The sequence below is a fragment of the Carica papaya genome, chromosome 1 (assembly GCF_054855325.1).
Source record: "Carica papaya isolate Zhongbai chromosome 1, ASM5485532v1, whole genome shotgun sequence".
NCBI lineage: Eukaryota > Viridiplantae > Streptophyta > Magnoliopsida > Brassicales > Caricaceae > Carica > Carica papaya.
This window is the reverse complement of record NC_142309.1, coordinates 2,738,588-2,759,057: the sequence shown is the minus strand read 5'-3', so window position 1 is coordinate 2,759,057 and position 20,470 is coordinate 2,738,588. Positions and strand designations below refer to the sequence as shown.

Below are 20,470 nucleotides of genomic sequence, written 5' to 3'. Positions count from 1 at the left end.
ATTTCTAGCAAGACTAAATATTGAATATAATCAAGTATGACTTCGGATCTTGGGAAAAGAGTAAAAGTCATCACTTAATTTCTATTATAACATCAGAAGAGAGTAGAACAGAGGTCATGTTAGAACCTCGCTCCACCAATAGTTTAGTCACTTGATTTCACGAGATTCTAAATCTCGCCAACAAGCAAGGGAGGTAAGTCACTCTGAGAACTCAATTTTGAGAATATATAATAGGAACAATCTTTTTTGTACCTTTCGTAGAGTACCCAACAAACTAAATAAAAGTGTTGAAAATTGCATCACAAGCTCAGTACCTCCAACAAAGAGTGTGGATACAAAATTAACTCACAGAAGATTTCCAAATAGGTTGATATGGCCAACCAACAGAAGAAGAAATAAGCAAACAAGGGAAGTAAGTCACTCTTAGAACTCAACTTCGGGAACATATAACAGGAACAATCTTTTGTGTACCTTTTGTAAAAGTCCAATGCACCAAAGAAAAACATTGAAAATTGCATCACAAGCCTACTACCTCCAACAAAGAGTGGGGATACAAAATTAACTTAGAGAAGATTCCTAAATAGGTTGATATGGCCAACCAATGGGAAAAAAGAAACATATGCAAATCTTATTGTTCTTAAATCTAAGATTAAACGATTGGAAAATCCATTGGAAGGTCTTGAGAAATTCACAGGTATAAGTGTAATAAAACACTCAGATATGATTTTCTTTTCATATGGCTTATATGTATGAGATAAACTCTCTGAAAATTCTTGGGTCATAGACACAGAAATCACAAATTATATGACCAATGCTTTTAAACATTTTAATACATATGTTTTATGTCTAAGTAATAAGGAGTTTGTTATTGCAAATGTTTCCTTCAATACCATTGCAGGTAAAGACTAACATTAAATTTAGTCTTATCATTTTTCTAGAAAATGTGTTATATGTTCTCAAATTGTGTACTAATTTTGCGTCGGTCAATAAGTTATCACAAAATTTGAATTGCAAAATAACATTTAGATCTTCTCATCGTGATGGACTAAAACTTGGGAAAAATGAATGAATGTGTTGAAGTCACAAACAAATTCCACTACTTAGATGCACCTGAAGGATCCTTCTCTACTATTACTACTTATTCTACATATAAGATTTGACTCTATCGTAAAAGATTCCGGCACTCATCATTTTCTATCTAATGTTATATTTTTCTTATTATTAAGAATTTATAATATGAAAATTTATACTACAATATTTGTGAGTTTGTAAAACACAAACGTATAATCTTTTCTATTAATAATAAAAGAAGTTTGGTTAATTTTTCATTAATCTGCAGTGATAGTTAGGGATCAACTCATACACCTAATATTTTTGGGGTTTAATGATTTGTGTCATTTATTAACAACTGCACTAGAATCACTTGACTATTCTTACTTAAAACAAAATATGATATTAGTCATATCATATCCTAATTCTATAAAATGATAAAAATTCAATTTAGAATTAGTATAAAAAGATACCACACGCACAATGCCAAAGATTTTTTTAACATACACTTTATTATTTTTCTATCAGAAAGGCAAAATGAAGTAGCAAAATGCAATAATAGTATCTTTTACTCACTATTAAAGTTGTTCTTTTCCAAAATAATGTTCCAAAATAATTTTGGGAGAAAGCTGTCCTTAGAACCTCCTACATTATTAACCGCTTTCTTGCCATCGTTCTTGACTTCAAAAGTTCTTTAGGACACTTTGAAAATGTTACCTAGCAGTAAGTGTCGTAAACTATCAATCCATTGGATATTTGGATTTGTTGTCTTTATTCATATTCATTCTCATCGAAGAGAAAAACTTGATATTCGGGCCCTTAAATGTATATATGTGGGGTACTGTTGATATGAATATTTTGTTCTCTGAACAATTGTGATATTTTTTCTTATATAGCTCTCACTATTAGTTTCTTGTAATTATTTAGAATATCTATTTTATAAGAGAAATTTCCTTATTTGTACTTAGAAATTCTTGTATATATATAAGTTATTTGTAATACAAAAAATGTAATGGAAATAAAATAGATATTTTTTTCTAAAATTTTACATGGTATCAGAACAGAGTAAGGGTATTTTAGGGTTTTATTTTTAGAGTTTCTTTTAAAATCCTAGAATCTTCTCATCAGCCACCCAAAATAGAGGGATAGTCTCACCAGGCAGCTGGCCGCCCTACTCCAGCGACTATCTCCGCCCTACCCAACTTGCTTGCTCCGCCGAACTGCAGCGGTTCAAGCAGCATTTCACGCGCAGCTTTCTACTTCGCATTCTCAACTCATCTGGTTCACATACCCGACTCATCTGCTTCTTCGCGCACAACCCTCCGCTTGCTCCGTCCGCCTGTAGTGGTTCACGCGGTATTTCGCGCGCAACCCTCTGCTTCGCATTCCGATCCGTCCGCTTGCAGCTATTTGCGCTACTTCCTTCTTTGGTTCGTGCACACCCGACCTAACTCGATCTGCTTTCTTGGGTTCCACGCAACCGCATGATGCCAAGCTCTCTAGTTCATGCTTTGAGCTGCGAACTGCTCCGTTCGCACAAGACACCAGTTCGCGCACGAACAACTTTGTAGATCCGGCTTTGCTGCCCAACCCAATCGGTTTTTTAGGATTCGCACCGCCGCATGTAATTGTTGTCTCCCAGCCGCGCATGGTTGCAATCTGCCCTCCCTTGGCATGCAAATACCATCTGTTTTCGGAGCTTAAGTGAGCTATTGAGGTGAGCCGCTTCCAAGCTAATCTGAACCATTTTTTGGAGCCAATCTGAGCTATTTTTGGAGTCATTTTTGCTGTTCAACAGATCTGGTTTCAGGTTGTAGCAATTTTGACATCCTTGATAATGACGGGAATAAAAAGATTGTTGGTTTCAAGTTCGGGTTACCCTTCATCAACTATTAGTATATCAAAGATAGTAAAATCAGACAGTACTCCTCTCCCTATTATTTTTAATTCTGATACTTGGATTATTGACTCTAAAACTAACAGACACATGACAGACTTTTCTAAAGATTTTCTAATCTATTTTTCATGTATTCAACGGGAAAATGTCCGTGTCGCCAATGGATCATACACTCTTATATCTGAAATAGGTTTCATTAATTGTACTCCGACCATTCCACTGACTTTAGTTTTCATGTGTCTAGTTTTCCTGACAGTTTCTTATTCATTAGTGCTCTTATTAAAAATTTTAATTGTAAAATTGAGTTTTTTTTTTACCATTGTGTACAAAAATAAAGATGATTGGTTGTAAATGGGTGTTCACTGTAAAACACAAAACAGATGGGTCGATTGAAAGATACAAAGTAAGACTAGTGGCTACCGGGTATACTCAGATTTATGGAATTGACTATCAAGAAACCTTTGCACCTGTCGGAAAAATGAACACAATTAGAACATTACTATTTTGTACTACTAATCTTGATATTAATTTATTTCAATTTGATGGAAAAAATATCTTCCTCCATGGGGACTTAGAGGAAGAGGTATACATGAAAATTACACCTGCATTCAAAGATGAAAAAACATAAGGGAAGGTCTGCAGTTAAAGAAGATCTTGTATGGTTTAAAACAGTTTTCAAGAGCATGATTTGAAAGGTTTAGAAGAGTTATGATCTCTTTCGGATATCAATAAAGTAATGTTGATCATACTCTGTTCATCAAACATTGTAAGGGTAATATCACTATTTTTATTATTTATATAAACGATATTGTAGTGACTGGAGATGACATAAAGAAGATGACTTGACTAAAGAGACTTCTTACTCGATAATTTAAAATTAAGGATATAAAAAAATTGTAGCATTTTTTAAGAATTGAAGTTGTCAGATCTAATAAAAAAATCTTTATTTCTCAAATAAAGTATATTCTATACTTATTAGAAGATACTAGAATGATGGGTTGCAAGTCAGCAGAATCCCCTATTAAAAGTAATCATAAACTACAAGTTGGCAGTGGTGTTGAATAGAAATAAGGAATGCCAATCGTTGATAATTTTGTCATCATCTAATTGTTTTCAAATGGGTCCATTCAATCATGTAAAATCTCACAATGTGATAAAACAATCAATTAAAAAAGATCCTCTAATTCCAATTAGAAATTCGTTGGGCCCTGTAGGAACTATTCAAATTGCAAATTTTTATTCAATTTACCATTTAATAACTCATAATTAGATCTCGATCAATCAATATAAATTGATATGAAATCTGATTCAAATCCAAAATAGCATCTATGAGTACATAAGAAATGTATTGAATCGATTCTTTTTAATGAATAGATCTGATCGCAACTTCGAATATGGAATTCAAATGGATCAAATAGGAACATCAATTGACATGGGAAAATATCAGAGATTAGTTAGAAGATTCATTTATCTCTCACATACCAGACCAAATATAACTTATGCAGTTAGTCTGGTTAGTCAATACATGCATGATTCTCATGAGACTCATTTACATACCGTCTTTCGAATATTATGATATCTGAAATTTGCATCAGGAAAATGTTTACTCTTCTCAAAAAATAACCACCTTAAGATTTCTCATTTACAGATGCCGATTGGGCTAGATCTTCAGATGATAGAAGGTCAACTACTAATTACTGTACATTTGTTGGTGGCAATTTGGTTACATGGAAAAATAAGAAGCAGAGTGTAGTTGTTTGTTCTAGTGCTGAAGCAGAATATAAAACAATGATTCAAGGAGTATATGAACTATTATGGTTGCATAAACTAATTAATGAATTAAAACTGTTTAAAGAAGGGAGTCTATCATTGTTTTATGACAATAAAACAGCTATTAATATTGCCCAAAATCTATTTCAACATGAACGGACGAAACATATTGAAATTGACCGTCACTTTATAAAAGAAAAAGTAGGCAGATGGCTCTTTATGTTTATATCATGAATCTTCTACTAATCAAGTAAGCATATATCTTCGTTAAAGGACTTTGTAACAAAATTTTTTAAAACTTGATATGCAAGTTGGGCATGTGTGATATTTTCGCACCAACTTGAGGGAGAGTGTGGACATGAATATTCTGTTACCTAAATAATTGTGATATTTTTTCCTATATAGCTCTCACTATTAGTTTTTTGTAATTATTTAGAATCCCTATTATAAGAGAAAATTTCTTATTTGTACTTAAAAATTCTTGTATATATATCAGTTATTTGTAACACCAAAAATATAGTGGAAATAAAGTAAATATTTTTTCCTAAATTTCTACAGGTACTCATCTCAAAAGGGGAATAAATATTACCGTTCCTCCACCCAAAAATTCTATATGTATGCGGATGTTACATTTGTTAAATAAGAATCTCACTTCACCTTCATTTATTGAATGAAAATCCTATTTCACCTACCTTATCTTCATAGCAGCTCATATTATTACCACAAGAGAGTCTTTAGAATCCACTAGAAAATTCTCCAACTTAAATAATTATACCAGACCATAGGTTTTCTCATATGTATAAAAGGAGGAAGATTCTCACTTCCGAACCTAAGCTGCTCTAAGCATATGATCTTGATTCTGTAATTGATGTAAGTCTCAGAAAACCTATTCAATCTAACAATGGTATATCTATTGCATTTCATAAAAATACAAGAGAATGCACTATGCACCTTATTTATTCTATTGCATAAGTTGTGTCATTTGATAAGTGTTCAGTGTCCCATAAAAGTTCCCTCACAAGTTTGAATACTAAGTTTATTTCTAACAAAGTGTTTAAGCCGTTATCTTGTGAAGAATGTAAAAATACTATGAATATAAAACTACAAACACTTTAAAAAAAATATACATGGGAAATGGTGGATTTACCCAAAGGCAAAAAATCGGTGAGATACAAATAGATCTTTACAATCAAATACAAGGGAGATGGAACAATCAAGAGGTGTAAAGAAATACTGGTTGGTGAAGAGTTATACATAGACATATGTGATAGACTACTAAGAAACATTCGCATCAATAGTCAAGATGAACACTATGCGAATGTTGTTGTCATTACTGCCCTTATGACTGTCAACCACAATAATTTGATTTGAAAAATATCTTTATGCATAGAGATTTAAAAGAAGAACTCTATGTGGATATCCCATTAGGTTTTAACAGAGAAGCAGAACCAAATAAGGTGTGTAAATTGAAGAAGACGCTGTATAGAATCAAGCAATTGCCAAGAACATGGTTGTACTGTCGCTAATTTTTAATTTTCAATCTTTAATTGCTTTTCTTCTTTCTTAACTTGTACCATGTTAGCTAGCTGTTACACTTATTCAATAATTATTAATGCAAAATTAAGGTTTTTTCAATCATCAAAATCAATAAATGTAGTCCACACATAAATTGCAGAAAATTTATACACAACACAATGTCTTAATTATATTATTAGACACAATATAACATCTAAATATATAATTAAATTTCTCTCCTCTTTTCAACATCTTCTTGCTGCACAGACCTTAGCATTCTCTTATTAGAGAATAGAACTTCCTAAAATAATGAGATACCGGTTAGAGGATATCCCTTTGATATGGAGATTTGAGTTGATTTGTAAGTAGTTTGCTATTTTTTCTCATTCTTAATATACAAGAAATTCAGTTACTCTCTAGATTCCACACTAATGTTTTGGTACAAAGAGATTCTATAATTTTTTTAATCGTTGTTCTAATACCATATTGAAGAAGTATTTATGGGGATCTATAAGTCAAGAAAGAAAAATATAAATAGGAAACTTAGATATATGGGTGATGACCTGTATAAGACATTACTAATTTAGGATATTCTTTATTATAGGCTCATTAACAAAATTATCAACAGTAGTTTCAGTTCCTTTTTTCTTGTCTGTATACACCAACTAAGCATATGTTTTTCACTAAGTATTTTGGTTATCTATCATTCAGTGGTTGGCTATGAATCCACTCTAATAAGGTTTATAAGCTTAACCTCAATCATCTTTCTTTTTGTTTACTTCTTTCTCTGTCCGGGATTTTTTATTAACCAAATTGTCAGTTTGATGATATAGGACCTCATGGAACGAAAATCATAATTTACAATCTTTGGATGAATGACAACGGGGAGATGGAATTAGATTTTGATTCTGATCCTGAGGTCTTCTCGTTTGCATGTTTATCATATTCTTCCAAGCTATTTTTTGAGTTATGTTTGATGTACCTTTTTAACACAATTTGATAGTCACAGGATATTCATATTACTGGTGATCCAAGGCTGCTAGTTTCTCAGAGAATTGACCAGCACATAGCTAACCGATACCAATATTCTCTTCGTGTATGTAAATTATCTAATTTTTTGAACGTATAATAAGGAAAGATTTTCTGCTGATCCTTTTTCTCTTTTAAGCTTCACAGGCATATTTGTCCATCTTGTATCTGCGGCTACCCACGCATTTTAGTATTATATTGCGGGGACAACTTATTCAGCATCATAATATTGCGGATGATCTTAAGCTTCACGAATTCATCTTGTATGAACCTCAGGCTAGTGGAACTGAAGAGGTTCGTAGTAACCTGTGACTTCCAATTTTTCTGACCATTTCATTTAACACCAGCTACCTGCTTGAGATGGAATATGGTTTCCCTAATCTCTTCCTTGCTCCTTCTTTTCAAGGTTCTAATTTCTGTTTCTGTTAAAAATAAATCCAATTAGTGGTTTCGTTGTAGAACCTTTTGACATTTTAGTTTTTTCCTTATGAGAAACAGTACACTGCCATGGTTGTAAAATGGATTGGATTTGGATTAGGCTGCTTTTAATTTCTCATGATTTTAAAGTTAAGCATGTCCGCCTTCTCTTTGGATTGAGGTTGCTCTTTTGCTATTATTGTCTGGTCATAACTGAACCTTTCTTTGTTCAGGCTAAAGTTGTCACTACCATTGGGTTTTTGAAGGAAGCTCCTCATGTAAATATTCATGGTTTTTGTATCTACCATCAGAATCGGCTTATATTGGTAAAGATAACTTTTTTATGTTAAACTTGTTAGATACAGCTCAGAATCTCTTCAGCTTTATTGCAAGTGGATAAACATATAACTTTTCATGCATTGTTCCAAATACCATAAACATGATGCACGGAAGATGCATGGCATCAATTTGATAAATTAAAATATGCGACAGATAAATCATCTCTTTTTTCTTTATGCTGAGTGTTAGCTACAAATTTTGAAACATACATATTCTAACGGGAATTTGTTAATCTTTTAAACTAATTTCCAAAAATGAATTCAACCAGTTTACATGATAGTTTAAACTAGTATATATGATGCTTATTACTTTCTTATTTTAAGCTTCTCACAATGTCAGTCTTTTTGTGCAGCCATTTTGGCCTGCAGTTAAAAATGCGTCAGGCAGTCAGGGAAGAGGGGTTGTTGGTGAGATTTGCTTACTGTTGTTACTGTTTAATATTCTAGGAGTGACATTCAAAAGTATTTATCAGAAATGTCTTCTTGGGCTAATGATTTATGTTAATATGTTACAGGCGTTCTGGAAGCAAACTTTATTCAGCCTACTCATAACAAGCAAGATTTTGAAAGGACTTCTCTTTTCCAAAAGCTTGAAACTCGATTAAAGCAGATGACAGCAGAATTTTGGTAAATGCCCTGGTTCCAATCATTTTATCCATACCAGATAAGGACATTTGAAAGAGATTTTCCTGAAGTTAAATACTAGTTTGGCATCAAAATAAGTTTGAGCTTCACGGAAATTTATGAAAGAAAAAAATAATGAAAGACAAGTTGATGCATAAGTGCAGTTTAGCTCCTCTAATGGAAAAAAAGTACAACTTGTCACAATATTAAGACAACTGCATGCTTGAGTCAAGTGTATGCTTCTTATTGAAGTCTCTTCATAGATTGTAATAAGATTACTTCTTCAAACAATAAGGTATAAAAAAACAAGTAGTGTTGATGCATTCCTTGTTAAGTTTGACTTAAGTTGGGAAAATGTTAATAATAAGTAGAGGTTTTTTGTGGCTTTACTAACTGCGTGCCTATATTTAGTTTCAAAGCTTCATGTTCAAATTCAAACTGTTCAATAATATAATGAGTAAGGTGCTTCATAAGTGGCAAAAAGTAACTTTACAGAAGAAAAAATAAGCTTCTCCTCTAAACTTTTTTGTATTGACTTAAAGCTTGCAATGCTTAGTTTTTTAAAGATGTTAATTACTTATTTACTCTCATAAGTTTAGTTTTTTACCATAAGCATTTTTTTGAAGCATGTAAATGCTTCTTTTCCCAAAGCAGCATCGCCTGCTGCTTTAAACACGTTTCCCTTAGCAATCTCAAACACCCTAAAGGTGCTTAGTTGTTTCACAATGTTGCATTGCTGTTTAATCTTGTTGGAGGTCCTGTACTGTATGGAACTGATCGATATCTACTTTGTGTATTCTTTTGTTCATTTTGTTGACCACCTTCTCTAGCTTCCTGCTGAAGGACTTCTTGCCTATGTTTTCCTGTCTTCTTTGTCCTTCACTGTGATATGATAGTTAACATTTGATGCCACCCTGCCAAAAAGAAAAGAATAAAAAATTCAACGTGCATGTTGCTTAAATTTGATTATTAAAATAGACTAGGTATATTCCATCTATTAAAATCACATCTCCTAAGTGAAGGCATTTTCACTGGTTTGTGGATCATTTAGTTCACATGAAATGTTAGAACTTTAAACATCAGTTGAACCACCTTGCATAGTTCTCAAAAAGAGAATTTCTTCACTTCTTCTTGGGTGAAAGCCTAGAGTTGTTTTAGAAGATGCCATCTTTTTCTATCTTTTTTGTGTTAATTTATTGTGTTTGAAGGACATCTTGTTCTCATATCTTTTGTGTATCTTCGCTTCCCCCTTAATAAAGTTTTTCTTTTTGAAAGAAAAAAAAAAGAAACGAAAAAGTCAATGCAAGATGGATCGAATTATTGAATATACTTTTAACATTTCGTGCAGATGATTTCATAAAGAAAAAGCTTTAAGACAGCAGTTTTAAATAGGCTGAATACTAAATGATTTGCTCCAGGCTCACAGGCCTAACTATGCTTCGTTTCTGGATGCTTTTGTGATGTGCTTTAGAGCTGTTGAGTCTCACAGAATCTTTTGTGTTTTGTTTGCATTGTGATATAGCTTGAAGACTTTGAGCCTGTTTATTTGACACTTTTAAGAGTTTTTTGTGGATATCTCTTTCTTGTCGTGAGGGGTTTCTTTTCTTCTGGATTCTGTGGGTTGTTAGGAGGAAGGACTTGGGTCTCTTTTTGTTGGGTTGTGGGTGTTGTGATTGGAGAAATGCACCAATGATATGTTGTCTTTTTTGGCATCTCTTTGGGTTAAGGCGTAGGGACATTTAAATATTATTTTTTATTATTTTGCATATGGATTGGCTTATTATCATTTTTTTTTATAAATTTCTATCTTTTCTGAAAAAATATGGATTGGCCTTGTAAACACCAATGAGTTGTTGCAGACTCACCTAATAGAGCCCTGTCTTCAAACATATGTTTGATGAACAGTAAAGGAAGGGAAACCATAATCACCTATTCCTCCCATGTGAGATGGCATGGAGGCTATTAACAAGGTTGTCTGTGTTGAGAAGTGTGAAGTGTCTTAAAGTAGAGTAAAGATATGTTAGTAATATTACCTTTCTTGTTGTAATTAAGTGTATTTCCTTTTTTTGCTCATGTAAATTTGTAAAAATTGGTTATTCATATTTCAATAATATACACTCTTCATTCTCTATATGATATCAGAGGCACTAAGTTAAACAAATCCTGTACTCTTTTACAAACTCTATTCTTTTTTAATTGCTGAAATAAGTCATAAAACTCTGAAGGGGCCAGCCTTCATTACTGACTACCACCACCCAGCTGTTGGGCACCACAAGAACGGTCATCAGTCCACAAGATCGGCCTTCATAGCCAGCTCCAGCCTCTAAGCCGCACGGCTAGAGGTAGTCCAGAGCAGCTGCTGCTCCCTGCAGGCGACAGACCTCAGCAACATGCCACCTTGTGCACATCTCTCTGTTCGGCCAGACCTTAGCCACTTCTCCCTGTAACCGCTAGCCCTCCTGTCGCACACCACTCTCTGTGCAGCCTTTGTCCGGCCAAAATCAGCCCGAAACAGCCGTGGACCAGCCTGTGGGCCACTATTCCAGCTGCCAATTGTCTGTTCTAACCACTGCACCACCCACCACTATCTGCCCATGCGCAGGCCTTCTTCCCTGTTGCACAGCTGCTCCACCAAACACAAGCCAGCAGCTCCGCTTCTATGTGCGGAGCCATCCAGCTGCAATTCTTGTGCAACTGTATTTTCTAATTGGCCTTGAGTGCCCTAAGTTTTTATGAAGATGGTAGAGTTTACATCTCAATCTACCGACACACATTTCCTAATGGGAAACTCAGCACACAGCAACGACGAATTTCAGTTAATCCAGGCTACCTACTGCATCAACGGCAAAGATTACTTCAGTTGGTCCTAACTGATTCAAATCGGTAGAGAAAAGCTAAGGCATGTCCTTGGTACTGGACTAAAATTGGGAGATCTCACTTTTGATACTTTGAAAACTTTTGGTAGAATTTTCTTACCTAGCGGAGAGAAGGACCAACTTTTGGTTACCTACCTTATCAATCAATTACCATCTAGAATACTAGATTTTTGCAGTTCTATGGAATTCTACCTAACTCTTTCCTTGAAGTCCGAGTTACCAATAATCTTATTCCTTGTGTCTTTGGGTATGTTGCCTATGTTCATATACACTATTCTCAAAGAGGAAAGCTTGATCCCATAGCAATCAAGTGTGTTTTTATAGGATATTGTCTAACTTAGAAAGGATACAAATGTTATCATCCACATACCAAAAAGTTGTATATATTGCTGATGTTATCTTTGTTGAGACCGAATCCTTCTTTCATCACTCTCGTCTTCATGAGAAGATTATACTAGAAGATAAGGAGGACACGTTCTTCGGCACTCTTTCCTTACCCCTAAAAATTGCACCCTCTAAAACAGCCATTCTACTAGAACCTAAGCTCACAAAATGAACCTAAACCTCAAGTCCCACAAAATGAGCCTGAACCTGAAGTCATATGAGACCAACGCTCTTATCTGAAGTAAGGTCAAGAATCCGAGTTGGGACTAGAAATGAAGTAAGCATTGATAATCACATTCCTCTTGATGCTAATATGTTTGTTGCAGTTAGAGAGGAGACAAGAGAATGCACTAAGCATCCTGTAAAGATCTGGAACTTTAAAGAAAATAAATTTATATTTTAAATGCAGAAACGAATAATAATATTAGCGTTTACATTTCTTATACAGTAAATTAAAATGTCCAATAGGGTTACGAGAATGTCCCTTCTACGTGGTTCATAAAAAGACAAACGGTAATTAAAAAAAAAATAAATAAATATCTTAAGGGTAACCTTCACTAGCACTTGAAGGGAGTTCGGAAGGTGAATTACACACAATTTTTTTGCCGATCGGGATCTGCATCTTGGTTTTCTTGATATGAAATGACTAATGAAAGAGTGAGCTACACTACCCCAATAAGAATATCACATTAATCAATGATATAGAAAACCGAATGTTGATAAAAATAAAAAAACAATTAATGAAGCCTTTATTTTAAGTAAATACATTTACCTTTAAAACTTTTTATTTGATACTTACCGTTGCGGATTTTTTCCAAAATTAACTTATGAAAACAATTAACCAAATGACATTTCAATTTCATGTATAGTATCAGCAATCCTTCTTTTTTAACATACCTTGTAACACTCACCTAAGGCTTTTATTTTTATTTTTTTATTATTAATAAATATAATTTTTTGATTATTTAATTTAATTTATTATATTATATTTTGTTTATTTTAATTTAATGAAAAAAAATTGAGTAAATTGATAAAGGATTAAATTGAAAATAATTTTTGAAAAAAATGGTGAAAATTTAGGTTCTGAGAGTATTTTTAAAAGAAAAATAAAAAATCGGGGGTCAAAACGTAATTTTAAAAAATTGTGTCACATCAGACGCCCAATCAGCAGTCCCGACCAATCAGGACGCACCAAGTGGCAGAGGCGCTGACGCGGGAGGCCACGCGGGGGGAGCCACGTGGGCGATCTACGTGCGCGCGATCGAACGGCTGAGCTCCATTCCCACGCGCACGGACGACTCAGATTCACTCCTTATTTAATCGCGATCGGACAGTTCAGATAAAAAACGATGGACGGCCCAAATCAAAAGCAAATGGGTATAAATAACCCCATCCGCACCTAAACCCTAACCCTAGCCGCCAGAACCTCTCGCCGGATAAGACAACCCAGTCCACCCGCCGCCACCCGCCGTCGCACCGGATCCCTTTCCGACTGCCAAAAAATGTAAACATTTTTCCTTTTGTACGAAATTCAATTTTAAACCCACCCATGACTAAATCGGAGTGAAAGAACCGGCCAATTGGCCGAAAAATACCGTCGAATCCCAGCGTTGCCGCTGCGGGAAATTTCACAAATCACCTTAGATGAGGTCATTCCCGATTTCCGTTTCATGTAATTTTTTCACCGTTGTGATCATCGTTTTCCTTTCTACAGGTTGACCGAAGCGAAACACCCAACTACAACGTGAGCCGGAGGAGCCGCTGCACCGGAGAGCTCCGTTGTCGGTGAGTTTCAGTTTTTCGTATTTTTTCGGCTCACTGAGACCCTTTAGCGTGTGTGCTCGCAGGAATCGATGTAAGAATTCGGCCGAAAACGACCGACCTGAGGCGGACTGTCGCTGGAGCACGGCAGAGCTGCCGTGCCAGATTTTCGAAATTGGGCAAGTAGGTCTTGGGACTGATTTTTGGGTTTATTTAGGACATTCGTAGGTACTATAAGCGCGTTTCAATTCCTAAAAAAAAATTTAGGGAACTCAATGACCGTCCGTAAGCGCAGTAAACCATTTAGCTTTTCGGTGTCAAATCTAGTAAGAACCCCTCACCCTATTTTCATCATAGAATTGAAGTTTGAATAAATAATAATACAGTATTTTGTACAAATTAAATAAATGTGCATAATTAATTACGGATTGCTAATGGAGACCGAACCGAACATTGTTCTCTATTGATTTCTGTTGATTTTTGTTGATTTATTTTACAGTCTAAAAAAATGATGGTATCTGATTTATCTATTTTATAGTTTAAAAGCATGTATTACTGTCGTACCCGACCACTGTTTGATTTTGGAATTTGAGACATGATTGCCTTACCGGATGCATGTTTATTTGTTTATGCAATTATATTTAATTTGATAATGGAAACTAAGAAAAAACAAGAAAGGGGTGTGATCAAATAAACAGATAGTAAGGACAGCCTTACTATATATCATGGGAGATGGTGGACGGACCGGGTGCACAGGGAATCCTACCGTGAATGTTGTCTCATACTGGACGGGGTATGGAGACTTGGTAATTTGGCACTCATACCGGACGGAGTATTGGAACGGCCCGCTTCACCCTCATACCGGACGGGATATTGAGATTTAATGTCTTTGACACATCATATCGAACGGGATATAGGGACGGCCCTGTAATTAAAATTATTAAGGGAAATGGTTCACGTGTAGCGGGGACACCTCTATGAACCCCCATGGATACTAGTAGGCTGGTAAAACGAGAAACGGTTATAATTTGGTTTATTGTTAATGAATATGAATTTATGATATGTTCTATGTTGCTGATTGTGCATGAAGTTATGATCTGTATGGTATTATTGTCTTTATAGGTTGTTTTCATAAATTATACAATGGTAAGTGAACGGTAAATGATTTTACGATTGATAAACGAATTTGCTAAATTTAGTACTCCATTAATTGTTTTGATTTTCTTCCAACCTTTGCTTCTATGTCGGTGATATAGTGTGATATCCTTATTATGATAGTGTAGTTCATCCTTACTGGGGTAGTGTAGTTCATCCTTTATTTAACCATTTCAAATCAAGAGAACCTGGTTTCAGAGCCCGATCCGCAAGAAGATTGCGAGTAGATGCTAGATACTTTCTATTTTCCATTACTTTTTTATTTCTCGCGTTTCTTTCAGAGAATTCATTTCATAATGTTTGTTTAGTACTTTTAAGTTCTTGTGTAAGGGATGTAAATCTTAACATTTTATTTCGCTTATGCATTTAAATTATTATATGTTTACTTTTGGATTTCTAGAGTCGTTATATACTTACTGGGACCTCTGGGGATCTATAGGAATATCCCTCTACTTGTGGATTCAATATCAAAATTTGACAATTAACTTGGTCGTCCCCATACCCCCCCCCCCCCCCCCCCCCCCGGGTCCAGTAATGGGCGCCAAAAATAACCTTTCCAGTATGAGACTTCTCAACCCCATCCGACTAAGGTAATGTCCACAGTAAGATTCCTTATGTACAGATCCGTCTACCATTTCCCAGGATGCCTAGTAAGCTTTCATTTATTTAAATTCTCATTATCCAAATAACCATTAAAAGCATACCAACGTCTTATTTTATATTCACCGATCAATTTAGACGGCATTTAAGCAGATGATATAGTTTATCATAACGAATAACCAAGTAATCAAATAATTAAATGAACAATGCAGGATGAACCAAATAAACCAGATAATCGAGAGGACCATAGAAACTATCAATTTAAACATGCACAATATAATAGTAAGCAAGTTAGGCAGTACACGAAAATAAATAGAGAATCAGAACAAATGTGAACTAATCAGTTCCAGCTCCAGTAAAGACCTGAAATATTTTTAAGATTTTTCTAATTTTTTACAAAACACACAATTATCGATTATTAATCCTCAATTTACCGTAACCGAGAATAGGGTGAGGAATCCTTATCCAGATCAGTGTTTCGAAATGCTGTGTTATCTACTATGTCTTCTAACGAATCCCAGGTTTCTTGAATTTTTTATGTGGAAATATAAAATATTCATCACGTACCTAATAATACCCCAAAAACCCAAAATCAGTATTGAAAATCCTTTCCGGCCAATTTTAGGGTTCTGGCACAGCGGCACCGCCGTACTCCGGCGCTGGCTTTGCCACCAATGGCTGCGGTTTGCCTCGATTTGGCCGGTTTTGGCCGGTTTTATATGTATCCCTGCGGAAAAACACGTTAGGGGATCCCGGTAGACCAGAAAATCATAAGAAACCGAACCTACCGACGGAGTATCTCCAGGTGCGGCAGCTTCGCGGTTCTCCTTTGCGGATGGGGTTTCTTCTTCGGCTAACTTGCACAGATAAGGACAGTAAACACAATGGTCGGAAAATTGTGTAAAAAAGGTAATGAGAAAGGGCTCATCAGAGGGGTTTTAGGATTTTGGCTGCGGCAGCTCCGCTGAGTTTTGTCCATAGTTTCCGACTCACCCGCTGTCCCTTTTGCTCCGATATGGTCACAAGAAGATTCAGAATCGAATTCCGAGCGGGTAGGGGAGAATTTTACCTTTTTTGGCGGTCGACGGTAGCTCCGGTGCAACGGCAGCCGGGGGTCGGTCTCTTTCTCCAGTAGCTAGTCCTTCTCCGGCGAGGGCAGGTATGGCTAGGGTTAGGGTTCTCCTGCGATGCGATGTTTAAATACATATCTCGCGTCAATCTGGGCTTTCCGTTCGCGTCGACATTGAGCAAGGAGAATCTCCGATCATTGCCTGTTTAGATCGATTGCGCGAGCAAATCTAAGCCGTTCATAGTAATTGATTTCATCGTCCAATCGCTTCTAAAGAGAGAATGTATCTGAGCCGTTCACGCGTGCGGAATTAAATCTGGGCCGTCGGATCGATTAGCATGCGGATTGTATGCATGGCGCCAATCTCAACATGTTTTGCCACGCGGCGTGCTCTGATTCGCCGTAGCTACTGACTGGGCCGTGCCACGTGGCCGAATTTTTTCTTTTTGTATTTCAATCTCCTATTTTCAATTTTTCTTTCAAAAATACCTCCCAAACTAAAAAAATCACCCATCTTCCTCAAAATTACTTCATTTCATCACTAACTTATTTTTATCAAAATATTTAATAAAATAAAATTAAAATAATATTTTAATTATTTATATATACTTTATAAATAAGAAAATTTATCGCAGGCCAAATTCCGGAACCAAGTATTACAACCCTCCCTTAAGAAAAAATTTAGTCTCTCAAATTTGTCACCTTCTCACTTACTCAAATAGTTGGGGGTACTAGGATCTAAAGTTCGATTCTAACTCTCATGTGGCCTCTTTCTATGTGTGATTTTGTCATAACACATTGACAAATAAAATTTTTCTGTTACAAAGTACTCTACTCTTTTGGTCTACAATACCTATTGGTACCTTCTCATATGAAAGATTCTCTTGAAGTGAAAGGGGCTCGTGAGACAGGATGTGTGAGGAGTTTGCGTTGTATTTGCGTACTATGGACACATAAAACACATTATGGATTCTGGATAGTTCTAGAGGTAATGCCAGTCGGTAGGCGGTCGTACCAATCCTATCTAAGATCTAAAATGGCTCAATGAATCGAGGATTTAATTTTTCTCTCTTGCCAAAAATACTGATTCCCTTCAAAGAAGTGACCTTAAAAAACATTCAATCACTTTTCTCAAATTCCAAATCTCTTTTCCGGGTGTCCGCATAACTCTTCTACCTATTCTGAGCTGTCTGAATATTCTTCCTGATTTTAACTATTTTGGTTGTAGTATCCTCTACAAGATTTGAACAGAACAATTTTTCTATCACCTACCTCTTCTCAACAGATCGGCGATCTACAGGGGCAGTCATATAATGCCTCGTACAAGGTCATGGCGATACTTGCTTACTAACTGTTATTGTAGGCGAACTCTATCAAAGGTAGGTGATCATTCCAATGTTCTACGAAATCTAGAATACAAGCTCGAAGCAAATCCCTCAATGTGCAAATCGTCTTCTCTGATTGTCTATCGATTTGAGGGTGGAATGCGGTGCTAAGAGACAATTTCATTCTCATGACTTGCTGAAAACTAGACCAAACTGATAAGTGAACCTAGAGTCTCTGTCGGATACTACTATCACTGGAATTTCATATAACTTGACTATCTCTCAGATATATATTCTCTCTACCTTGTCTAGGGGGTCGGTCATCTTGATAAACAAGAGTAAGAGGACTTGGTGAGTCGGTCGACAATTATCCATATAGTATCATGTCCCGAGCGTGTCTTAGGTAATCCTATCACGAAATCCATTGTGATATGTTCTCACTTTCACTCCGAGATCGATCATAGCTAAAGTAGTCCGTCTGCGCGTTGATGTTCTGCCTTAAAGTATTGACATACTAGACACTTAGAGACAAAGCCGATTATCTCTCTTTTCATCCCACTCTACCAAAATTGAGGTCGCATATTTTGATACATTTTAGTACTTTCAAGATGTATGGTGAATTTTGAGTTATGAGACTCTGTCATGATATCGTTTTTCAGTTCACTGCCATCTGAAACACACACTGTGTCCTAAAATCTGAGCAACCCATCGGTAAAAACTCAAAATTCTGGATTTACCCCATGTTCTATATTCTTTTTGAGAGCTTTATAGTGGAATTGGTTAATTGGATTTCCTTTATTCTTTGGATCAATTCGGGTTGGATAGTCAGGTGGGTCAAGTATGTAACTCTCTTCAAGTCCTGAAGTTATATCTGTTGTGCGGCTCCTATTACCCTATATTTTGAAACCATTAGGTGAGGTAACATACCTGTACTTTTTCTACTGAGCACGTCGGCTACCACATTACCCTTCTCCGGGTGATACAAAATATACAATATAGTCCTTGATGAGTTCTATCCAATACCTCTGACGCATGTTGAGATCTTTCTAAGTGAATATGTGCTTCAAACTCTTATGATCAATATAAATTTCAAAAACCTCCCTATACAAATAGTTGCGTCAGGTCTTCAAGACATGGATAATGGCGACAAGTTCTAAGTCGTTAGTGGGGGTAATTTTTCTCATGACTCTTCAACTGGTTGGACCCATAGGGTATGACCTTTCCATGCTGCATCAGAACACAATTCAACCCCAGGTAGGAGGCATCACTATATATTGTATATCCACATGTTCCACTCGGTGAAGCTAATACGGGTGCGGTAGTCAACTGTTTCTTGAGTTCTGTAAACCTCCTTTTGCAACCTTTATTTCATTCAAACTTAACGTTTTTTTTATGAGTCAGGTCAAGGGAGCGAATAGGTTAGGAAATCTTTCCACAAATCTACAGTAATAACCTGCTATTTCGAGAAAGTTACGAATCTCCTTAATCGAGGTCAATTTCTCCCAACCAAGTACTATTTCAATTTTTTCGAGATTCACTGATACTCCATCCTTTGATATGATGTGCCCTAGGAAGGTAGTCTGCTCAAGGCAAAACCTACACTTACTCAATTTTGCATATAGTTTTTTCTCACTGAGAACCTACAAAACTTGAATCAGGTGGTGAACGTGTTCCTCTCTACTTTTTAAATAGATTAGGATATCATCGATAAATACAATGATAAACTGATTCAGGAATTGTTTAAAAACCTTATTCATCAAGTCCGTAAAAATAGCTGATGCCTTAGTTAGTCCAAATAACATGATCAAGAACTCATAGTGTCTGTACCTGCTTCTAAAGGCTGTTTTGGGAATGTCCTTTGTCCTGAACTTTACTTGATGATAAATAAAACGCAAGTCTATTTTGGAGAAGATTTGAACACCCTATAATTGGTCAAAAAGGTCATCAATCCTAGAGGAGGATACTTGTTCTTAATCGTGACTCTGTTCAATCCCCTGTAGTCAATACATAACCTTAACGTCACATCTTCTTTTCTTACAAATGTGATTCCAGTACCCTAAGGAGACACATTATATCGAATGAACCTACTATCCTACAATTCATTGATCTGTTTCCTCAGTTTTTTCATTTCAACACGACTCATACAGTAAGGGGCAATTGAGATAGGATAGGTATCAGGCTCAAGATCTATGATGAACTCAACTTCTCTGTCTACTGGCAGTCCGAGTAGTTCATCAGGAAACACATCCGGGAAGTCTCGGACTACTAAAAACTCTTGAATGCAAACTTTTTTCTTAAATTTACCTATATAGAGAAGACAACCGAGTTAAAGTACTATGTAATAAGAAAATTTCCATAAAAGAATAATATTTAAACTTGTATTAACTTGTAAATGACTCTTCGTTAGGAGGGTTGAATACAAGTTTCTTATGAAAACAATCTACGGTGGTGTGATACGCTGCTAACTAGTTCATTTCCAAAATTACATCAAAGTCCTCCGTGTCAATCTCTATTAGGTCCACACTCAGTTTTCTATCTGCTATGTCTATAATATAAATTTTGTATATAGCCTCCCCTATTAGTGTCCTACTTTCAGGAGTTGATACAAACAGTACAGAGTCAAGTTTCTCAAGTAATACATTCAAATTTTGTACAAAAAC

The 20,470-nt window shown here is 35.7% G+C and overlaps 1 protein-coding gene across 6 annotated transcripts in view; it reads left to right on the top strand.

Annotated features, from left to right (window-relative positions):
* The window catches only part of LOC110810186 (protein MICRORCHIDIA 6), a 47,949-nt gene that overhangs the window by 16,415 nt on the left and 11,064 nt on the right, over nt 1-20,470 (top strand). For 4 of the 6 annotated variants that reach the window (XM_022036267.2, XM_088214021.1, XM_088214012.1 and 1 more), the window contains exons 10-15: nt 7,053-7,151; nt 7,242-7,328; nt 7,409-7,555; nt 7,912-8,004; nt 8,370-8,424; nt 8,532-8,643. In XM_022036267.2, coding sequence (XP_021891959.1) covers nt 7,053-7,151; nt 7,242-7,328; nt 7,409-7,555; nt 7,912-8,004; nt 8,370-8,424; nt 8,532-8,643 — 593 coding nt within the window. Of the gene's footprint in view, nt 1-7,052; nt 7,152-7,235; nt 7,329-7,408; nt 7,556-7,911; nt 8,005-8,369; nt 8,425-8,531; nt 8,644-20,470 lie in introns of all 6 variants that reach the window. The other 2 variants (XM_088214032.1, XM_088214026.1) reach the window with 2 other exon arrangements.